This window comes from Eleginops maclovinus, chromosome 5, assembly GCF_036324505.1.
Source record: "Eleginops maclovinus isolate JMC-PN-2008 ecotype Puerto Natales chromosome 5, JC_Emac_rtc_rv5, whole genome shotgun sequence".
Classification (NCBI taxonomy): domain Eukaryota; kingdom Metazoa; phylum Chordata; class Actinopteri; order Perciformes; family Eleginopidae; genus Eleginops; species Eleginops maclovinus.
Window position 1 is genome coordinate 28,287,958 of NC_086353.1, and position 10,303 is coordinate 28,298,260.

At 38.9% G+C, this 10,303-nt stretch overlaps 1 protein-coding gene across 2 annotated transcripts; it reads left to right on the top strand.

The window, feature by feature from the left end:
- The first annotated feature begins 1,551 nt into the window (after positions 1–1,551).
- Positions 1,552–9,961, top strand: LOC134865104 (uncharacterized). Of its 2 annotated transcripts, XM_063884512.1 has the most exons (6): positions 1,558–1,813; positions 5,844–6,209; positions 7,695–7,820; positions 8,202–8,252; positions 8,586–8,648; positions 8,756–9,961. In XM_063884512.1, exons 1-6 carry the CDS (start codon positions 1,762–1,764, stop codon positions 8,824–8,826), a joined length of 729 nt encoding a protein of 242 aa, XP_063740582.1. In that variant the 5' UTR covers positions 1,558–1,761; the 3' UTR covers positions 8,827–9,961. The 2 variants fall into 2 exon arrangements, with proteins under 2 accessions (XP_063740583.1, XP_063740582.1); XM_063884513.1 differs by lacking the exon at positions 8,202–8,252 and having other exon boundaries at positions 1,552–1,813.
- Positions 9,962–10,303: the final 342 nt, after the last annotated feature.

Below are 10,303 nucleotides of genomic sequence, written 5' to 3' on the forward strand. Positions count from 1 at the left end.
CAATTACAGTTTTCAATAAATAGCAAAATAACCAGATTGGTACACTTCAAAATAGTGTGAGAATTAATAAAATCAATCAACTTATTCAAAACAATCTTCTCTAAATTTGACTTCTTTTAAATATCATGTGCATGCCCTTTCTAAAAGTGTTTATTTTGTTGTCTCTATCTTCTCTTTTGCTGTAACACTGTACTGTACTCTGGGGCAGATAAATGTTTGCTGATTCTGAAAAATGTCAGGTTGGATGCTGGTGTGTATTTTCAACCTGTCTCATGCAGCTGGAAAAAACGGCCGTTTGAAGCGAGGGGTTTACGATGTTAGGAAAAAACGTTTTATTTCGTGTGTGTGTGTGTGTGTGTGTGTGTGGGGGGGGGGGGTTAAAACCATCTACAATAATATCACAAAAATGGGGAAAAATGTCTACAGGAATTTCATTTGAAATATCAATAATACATTTTAGGGATAATGTTCATTTTGAAACAGAAATGTTTAAAAATCCTAAACATTAACCTTATAATGTTACCATATAAATCCCTTTTAATTGGGTATACTGTAACATCACACTGTACATTTATATTTAATTTAATGATCTATTCTTTGCACTCTTAACTTCAATAGTGTTCAACTGTATATAAATACAGCCCAAATGTTTCTTAAATGTTTATCTCGACATGTATGGCAGCCATTCCAGTGTCTGTTGAATTCCAACACACACAAAAAATTGTCGGTCGTTTATAGAAAACAATACAAAATAATAATAATAATAATAATAATAATAATAATAATAATAATAATAATAATAATAATAATAATAATAATAATAATAATAATAATTGAACTCAAAAACATATCTATAACAAATGAAACGAGAGATGATAATGCTGAAGTGGTCTCTTAATTATTTCTGCGGCTGTATATATACATACATATATATATATATATATATATATGTATGTATTAATCTAGATCTATAGATATATATATATATATATTTTTTGTAACTCTCTAATGCCAGTTTATTTCTTTGATTTTTTTATTTATATTTTTAATTTCTAATTATGTGCAATGCCTTGTTTTGTTTTATGCTGCTGCAACAAACATTTTTCCCAGTTTGGGAATAATACAGTACTTCTTATCTTATCTTATACAGTATTTAACCAACACAAACACTTAATCAAACTGTTGCAAGTAAATAATAAGGTGAGTTAAGGTGGAAAAAATATAAGGGATATAATATATTATATTAGGACCATTAACATTGAAGGTGGTGTATGTAGTGAGTTGAGAATCTTAGTATGGTCTTCAGTGTGGGAAGTACTCGCAGTGATACATGTGTTTTTCTTGATTATTTAGTTTGCTGTGTCATACAGGTTTTGAGTCCATCATGCATGTTTCAGTTACGCCCACAGCCCCGCCTGACAAAGTCCCTTACAGAGGGTTTGGTGACAAAAAAGTAGATTTAGTTCAGAGTCACGTAACTCTTCGTCAAACCTGCTCTTCCGTCTCCCTTCTTATCTCAGTTCTTTTTCCCCCTCCCCTCTCTGCCTCTCTGCTGCATGCTCCCTTTGAACAGAGGAAATGTGCACGTTTGCAGCAGCAGGAGTGATGAAGTGATTCACGGTGCGGAGAGAGAGCACCGTTTCCTCTCTCATTTGTTTTTCTGCTGCTGCCGTCTTGATCTGATTTGTGTCGTCAGTTCTCCTCCTGCCTGTCTGTGTGCCTGTCTGTCTTCCACCTGTACTTGTTGCTCATAGTTCTGTGATGGATATCAGGACTGTTGTGACCATCTCAACTCTTTTACTCATGACTGCTGGTAAGTGCACAATATTATTGAAACATATGGAGCATAGAAAAGTGGAGCCTTAATCTAGAGACACTTGGACACAAGGCCTGAACAGAAAACTTGTACAATATATAACAAGTGTAAAACAGCCTAAGGATACAACTAAAACCTAAAAGATGTGGAAAAATACATAAAATCTTATATTGATTCAAGCAATTCACAAAAAATAAGACATTTGAAAAGAGCATGTGAAAACCTGTGAGCATTTTGGGACAAAATTGCCAGATAGTCAAAATGTCCAAAGACAGCATCACCATTCATAGTGTTGCCTGATAAATGGCCAGTTTAGGTAACAAACAGCTACAGTTGACTTTACTGTTGGTTAAATGCTGTCTTATCTGTGGCTCAGAGGTGGCCTACATCTAAATATACATAATAATTAATATAAGTTGAATACAGTTACTGTAGCACTCAGTAGAGTAAATTCAGAAACAATTCAACGTGTCTATTGCTTTGTAAAATAATTTGATCCCTTTAACTAAAACAACAAAAAATAATTATACATGATTTAAACACAAGTAGAGCTAGAGTTGATCTGCTTTGTGCTTTAAATGTTAGCGTAGACTAACCATAAACTACTACCACCATAGTATTTCAAAATGATTTTAAACTACACTGCCTGTGTTCATTGTACAGACGCGGTGAGTGTTTTCGTTGTCCTGGCGTTTTGTCTCTTGCTGTTGAATTACATTTCAAGTCATGTTGTCAAAAGTCCTCTAAGGGAAACCTTGATCAGACCCTTGTCTTCAAGCATTAAACCTGGTATGGTTCTACAGTACGGAGCCCACAGCTGACCTTTGAACGTGTCATTCACCAGGGGAACTGTAGACATTACGCATGGCTGCATTCCATTTATGTGTTCGTGTTAGGGCTGTCACCGTTAACACTCAAAATGTATCTGGACACTTTAAAACGTGAAAAAAAAAGAATCACATTACCAAATTTGACCCCATCTTCCTCCCGTAACTCCCATGTTTACCATGAATTGCAAGGCAGTATAAGGGCAAAGAAAGCAGCGAAACTGCCTCGAGCGACATGTCCTCACTGACTGGAGAGCATTGGACATCAGTAAACACCTGCAATATATCACACTTAAATCATGCTCCAGTTTCTTGAAGTGACACAGGATGTGAGGTAGCAGAGAGGGTCACCACTGTAGGAACAGAGAGTGCTGCAGTATGAACACTAGCATACAAGCATTTGTTCTGTAGCACACATTATCCAGGGGAATCACTGCGGCTCTCTAGGACAGCAGCTCACTCCAGGCCTTAGTGTGGGGAACTTGTATAATATAGTAAAAAATAAAACAACATTTTTCTTACCAGTTCTTTTTTACATCACCACATGTGTATTCGTTTTATCTCCCTCCAAAAAAGCTAAATACTAGTATCTTGAACTTCTGATTAATCATGATGAATTACAGATTATACAACAGAACTTTAATTGTCAACAATTGTTGTTGTACCCTGGTATTGTGTTGTGGCTCTTTGGCCGTGCTCACCAGAAGGGTAAAGGCTTCAAAAGCTGGGAAAAATAAGTCCATCAAGCTATTAAAACCTGAACAAATATTGAGAGCATGAATGACTCTTTTCTATGTATTTTCTAATGCACTCCATCATGTGTGAAGGCCCACATTTCATCTCATTTCAGTGAGATCATAAACGGCCGACATATTTCATCATCTCATGCAATGACTGCGTGTGACAGTGTTATGGTAGTTATAAGAAACAATAACACATGGAAACTTTAATACCTGGGGAAACAGAATTACCACGTAAAATAGCTTACCATAAAATAACTATATCAATAGTTACTAATACAACTTAAATATCGCTTGTTGTGTTACATGATTATGATTTTTAATATTTTCAGCATTAGAATTCACTTCCTGGAAAGTTTTGAATTATGATTTTTTACCGTAAATTACTACCCAAACACTGGCTGACCAGACAGTAAGATCACATCAGCGGGATTCATTTGATCATTTACTATCGCAAATCAAAATATCTCAACCTGGTTTTAACATTTTATTGGACACCAACATGATTGGACAAATGAACATGGAGAAACCGTTTCCTGATTTTATATTTGGTTTTCAAATGTAGTTGAAGGTGTTTTAAGTAATTTATTTAAAAAATTATACCTTATATATAAAATGTTAAAAATAGTTGTATAAAAACACAGGTTTACATAATAAGATGAACAATAGCTGAATTCCATTTAGCTGTTTCAGGTACAATTTTATTCATTTTTCTTTTAATAAGTTCATACAAAAAATAAAAATGAAGTGTCACATATACATACGCTACATATGGAAACCATATGTAGCTGACTATTGTTCAAAATTCATATATTCTAGATACAAAATATGTGATCAGTTTTAATAATCTGCCTGTCATGATTTATTTTAAAACGTTGGTCCACCCAGAAAATATAATAATATATTCAAATCACTGCATCATAGTGACATCTGGCACTGCAGACAGTTTCAGTGAAGTTTGCAGAAGGGTGAACTCAAAATGCTCAATGCGCCCCCACACACACATACACACACACACACACACACACACACACACACACACACACACACACACACACACACACACACACACATACACACACACACACACACACGCAGCTTTTTGGGTAAACATACTTTTATTACTTTTTTGTAGTAAATATTTAATATACTGTAATGTAATCTGGTTTTTGACTAAATTATATTGCATGTTTTTGTATTTAACTTAATATTTCAACACATTTACAGCATGACCACTGAAATAAATAAAACATGTTGGGATAACCTAACCATCATATCAAGCGCCATTTCATATATGAAATGGATCAATATTGCACTGCTGAGAGAATGATCAATAGGTGATTTGTTATTCGACATTATCATTTTATTCAATACAAGTGTGCATACACACACACACACACACACACACACACACACACACACACACACACACACACACACACACACACACACACACACACACACACACACACACACACACACACACACACACACACACACACACACACACACACACACACACACACACACAGAGCGTGAACGATGACCCCATAATTAAAATAATTGCGTTTGCTCATCTTCTGAGCTATTTGCTTCTCTAGCATTTCTTTATTCAGGATGCACCCCTCTATCCAGATGCTAGTGTGTTGCCTGAGATGCAGACACAGCTGGGGTGGGACAAAGAGTGTGTTTGTGCTGGACAATGCGGGACATGTTTCTGCGATGCTTAGAAGTAGCTTTGATTTCAATATAATGTCCATCCAACCTTAAAAATTAAGCATTTATATTCAAACTATAGCCTATAAATATTACTTACAACACTCTATAGGTTGATTTGTTTTCACAAACTATGCAAGCAAAGAGCAGATATTTGGTTTGAATGGATTTTTTACCAAACAAACAATCACCCACATTGTTTTTTACAATCTCCGAGTCTGAAAGGATAACCGGAGCTTACTACCACAGCCTGCAGACCAGTATGAGTGCTGCACAGTGTGCTAAAAGATCATCTGCTGCTGCTACTGTCATCTCTATTTGGTGATCCCCTCTTTTTATGAGCCCGGCATAAACATGTGGGTCACACAGGTAGTGTCGCTTCAAATCGTATTCCCCTCCAAAAATAAATCTGGCAAAAAACGTAACACAAAACTCTGTGAGAACCGCACTTCACCAGCCGCACCCATAAGTAAATGCATCTTTTGTTGATTGGGTGACATTTGACACAGCAAATGGTGATAGACCTCTCCTGCTTTCTAGGCCACTATTGGATAAAAGCCAAGTTCTGACTTTCTTAGCAACTGTCAATGAAATGCTGGATATCGTCTCAATTTGTGGGACAGGAGAAGAGAAAACTTCTCCACAGTGAGTGCTATGAACGGTGTCAGTGGGGTGGCTCATGAATCAGTTTACTCCGATGTAACGTGTTTTCATCTGCTGTGTCCATACTAACTGATCTCCCAGAATCCAACCAGTCAACACCTGGGCCAAACACAACAGAGCCCCCCCACACTTCCAGCAGCACCAGGAGATGTTCCTGCCCCCCCACCCCCAGCAGCCCTGCCCCTCCCAGAGGCATCCTGTCCATCACATGGAGTCAATGTGAAGGAGACGTTCAGCTGATACTCTACCACCACCCCAACTCCTCCTCTCCTGTCTGTCATGGCAGTGAAAAAAACATCCTGAATATTTTGAGAAGTGTTTGTGAGAACCGGCGAGGATGTAAAGACAACTTGCGCTGGGTCAAAGGAAAGAATCAGCAAGGCCATAACCTCACTGAGGACGGAGCGGAGGAGGTCCACTGTGAGGCCCTTAGGGTCCATTGCCAAGGTTGGTCTGCTGTGTGTGTGTGTGTGTGTGTGTGTGTGTGTGTGTGTGTGTGTGTGTGTGTGTGTGTGTGTGTGTGTGTGTGTGTGTGTGTGTGTGTGTGTGTGTGTGTGTGTTAAAGTGTTGTTATGCCCTCTCATGTTATGCTCTGTAGCCGAGAAGAAGAGTTAGTTAGAGTTTCAGGTTCAAACCATAGCACTATTAAAATGATGTCACTTAGTATCAGTACACCTTTGGGTTCTACACTTCTTTCAGTATCTAAGGAAAATAAAGTTATTTCATAAAACTAAATTTGGATTTATAGAAAAATAAAACAATCTCAAATGTCTCCATGTCTATAATTGTGTTTAATAAAAGAGCCTAATAAAAACGGAATGATTTATGATATTTGTTACAAATAGGAAGATTTGGATTCAAATCAGAGACGTAAATTAAATGTTCATGCAAATCATTGCAATTTTCAGTACAAGACCATTTTCAGTGTTTAACACAAATGTCACTTTATAGAAAGCCTGCGATATAAGCAGAGAGGAAGCAGGAGTGTGATTCTTTCTAAAACCCTTTCCACACCCAAAGAAACCGTGTCACATAATAACAGGAACTAAACATCATGTTGTTTGGAGCTGACAGTGATTGGCAGCATGTGAATGCTCAGATACAGCCGCCAGCCAGCAGCCGTCTGACCGATCACCAGTCAACCTGATCAAATGACCAGCATGTTCCTCTTTTTATCATTTCTGCATTTTCCAAAATACAATATGAGGCCCTAAAGCAACTGTTCCTATGTCTGTATTAAATGCAAACATTGATGCGACCAGATGAGACAGTAAGAATAGAAAGTATTACAAATAGAACAGTCTTTTTAATTGTAACATTAAACTGGAATTCATTTCCATCTTAAATTATTAATATGTACAGAAAAAATGTTCACAATTATCCAACCTGCAAATCCATTTAAGATCAACATTGCTCTGCACTATCCCTAAAACCCTGCTTTGTATCGGTCGGCGTACCAGAATAGTTTAAAATCTGTGTGAGGAAATCTCAGTTCATTTGTAGGGCTGCGCGATTATGGTATGCTGTAAATCTCATGGTAAACTATTTAATCATCAGCACATTCACTCCTGCAGTGTAGAGCTTGGAGAGACACATGCTCACTAATCCGACGAACTAAAGCCGGGCGCAGAGATCTGCTATCCTATAATAAAGACCACACATATCCACCACTGAATGATTAAGAAACACAAATATATAGTCTATGTTAAGAACGAGAAGAGTTTTAAAATATATATAGTTTTTTGTAAACATATGACTGATGTGCAAGGATGAGAATCGTGCTCTGTGCCGGGCTGAGATGGGACAGCCTCTCCTGCGGCCCTAGTAGGGGCTCGTAAGGGTCAGTGGTGGCGAGAGATGGCATGGACTGTAGGGGGAAAAGAAAGCATGTAACAGAATATGTGTGTTTGTGGTTCCTGTCTGTGTGTCCAGTTGAGGACCCCCAAAATGGGCAGCTCCAGGCCTACAGAGTGGGAACAGCTGTGCTCTGCTGCCTGCTGCTGGTCCTGGTACTGATCCACTTCACCAGACCCACTGTCAGAGCCCTGCAGAACAGACGTGAGTCCATACACACACAATTACACACACACACACACACACACACACACACACACACACACACACACACACACACACACACACACACACACACACACACACACACACACACACACACACACACACACACACACACACACACACACACACACACACACACACATATAATGACATAGGAAACTTTGATATTTTCAGATTAGGATTAGTCAGATTAAAGACTATGTCAAAGAAAGGCAGTTGTTTTAAATCTGTCAGACTGTCACAATAATTCTGTTGTGAGTCTTATTCACAAGTCACTGCAGTACAAAACACACCCGGCCTGCATGATCTGCAGTATGTACTTGCATGTTGAGTGGTCTGGTTGATGTTGTTGGTTTTTAGTATCTGAAAGAAGACAGAACCGCTGGATCGGACCTACACAGAGTCACAGTGGTAAGTCACACACACACACACACACACACACACACACACACACACACACACACACACACACACATACACACACACACACACACACACACACACACACACACACACACACACACACACACACACACACACACACACACACACACACACACACACACACACACACACACACACAGAGTCTTAAAGGATAAGTGTCCTTCCATCATGATTGTATTGTGTTTGTATCATAAGCATGATGGGAGTGTGTTGAGGGCTGGACAGATTGCTGCCCTGGGTCTGTACATGACATTTGTTCACAAAGTCTTCATCTCTCATATATCTGCGTCTCTGTTTCAGTGTCCTACCATCGAGGAAAGACTGCAGTTGTCAATGACGGAGAGAAGAGACTGTCCTACCCTGGTAACATACACACACAGACATCTACAGTATAATGTTGGCTTACCATCGGTCATTCATTTATTCCGGCAGTCTAAGACTCTGAATCTGTTTTCTGTGTGTGTGATCAGCTCTGGAGCGACTGGCAGTCAGTGACAGCAGAGAGCCCTCATCTAATAGGAACAGCGACTACAACTTCTGATATCACCATCACCACCATCACCACCGTCACCACCATCATCATCATTATCATCACTATCATCCTTTGCATGCCCCTATAAGTAGGCCGGGACGGTTCTAGGGGGCTGCCAACATGGGCCAGTGGCCCCGTAAAGCTGACCTGGGACCCCCCTGTTGCCCCCCTCCAAAAGTTTGTAATATTACGATTTATTGGCTATAGTTTTGGCACGATAGGCGGAACTAATGTAACTCAGCCTTCTAGTCGGACCCCTTAGAGCAGTACACCCCAACTGGCCGGCTGAAGCGTGTAGAAAAGACTACAACACTTGTCCTTTCTGACCCGAGTTTCCTTTTTACTTCAAGTAAGATTCAAACCTAGACGCTGAGAGACAAACATACCAGAAACCACAGGATGTTGTTGCTGAGATGTGAAAGAAAACTTCCGAGGACCTGATGGACAGCAGAGACTGAACTGTTCATTTCTTTATATTCAGTGTTGCAGCAAATACTATTTCTGTGATTTAATACAATTGTAACTTAGTTGGTAAAACAAACAAAAAATAGCTACTGATTCAATGTTGTTAACTGAAACAAAGAACTGACACTTAAAGTTACTGAAATAAATACCTGTACAGAAACAAATACCAAATAATGTATTTTATGTCTTTTTAACCCCGTGTTTATTGTGTCCCTCTCATAAAATAACTGGCCCCAGCCTTGCCCCCCAGTAAAATTGGTCTAGAACTGCCACTGATGTTCATTTATTACTATACTGTTCGGATTGTATCTAAACCTGATTTAGTTCACCTTGTTACAAATGAAACTGAAAATAACCCCTTTAACTGTCAGAGGTTATTTGAAGATGTGAGCCTTGAGCTAAAGCTATAGCAGCCAGGGACAGCAGAGTCCTTCCACCAGGTCACTTGAATGGTATTTAGCTTTTGCGCTTACAAGCTACAACTTCAGCCTGCTCTTTAGTTTTTGGAAGGTGTGTTTTATTTTATTTAAGATTTGTAGTCTTTGTGGTCATATGGACTGAACACGTTCCGTACCTGATGGAGCAGCAATAAAAAAAGGAACTCACAGTGTTTCCAGAATGTTGGAGTATTCCTTTAATCAGGAAAAAAACGATAATAAAAACGATGATATTGATTCAATGTCATATGTGAGTGAGTGACTAACACTGTAACTGAAAAGTAGAGTTGTTGTTAATACTGTGACGTTTATATTTCTAGTAATATAATCTAAGTTGTGTTTGATCTGTTGTCTTGAAAGAGGTGAATGGAAAATATAGACATTGGAGAAGATAGACAGAGAGGAAGAGGAGGGGGGGGGAGGAGGAGGAGGAGGAGGAGGGACGAAGGTGCTTACTAAGTGCAGGGATGTGGTTTCCTCTGCCGTTGACACCAACTTCCTGTTTTGTGTTATTTCCATCGTAATAGCTCCCTCCCATCTCCCACTCGTTGTTTTCGTTTGCGTCTTTTGTTCTCTTTCTCCGC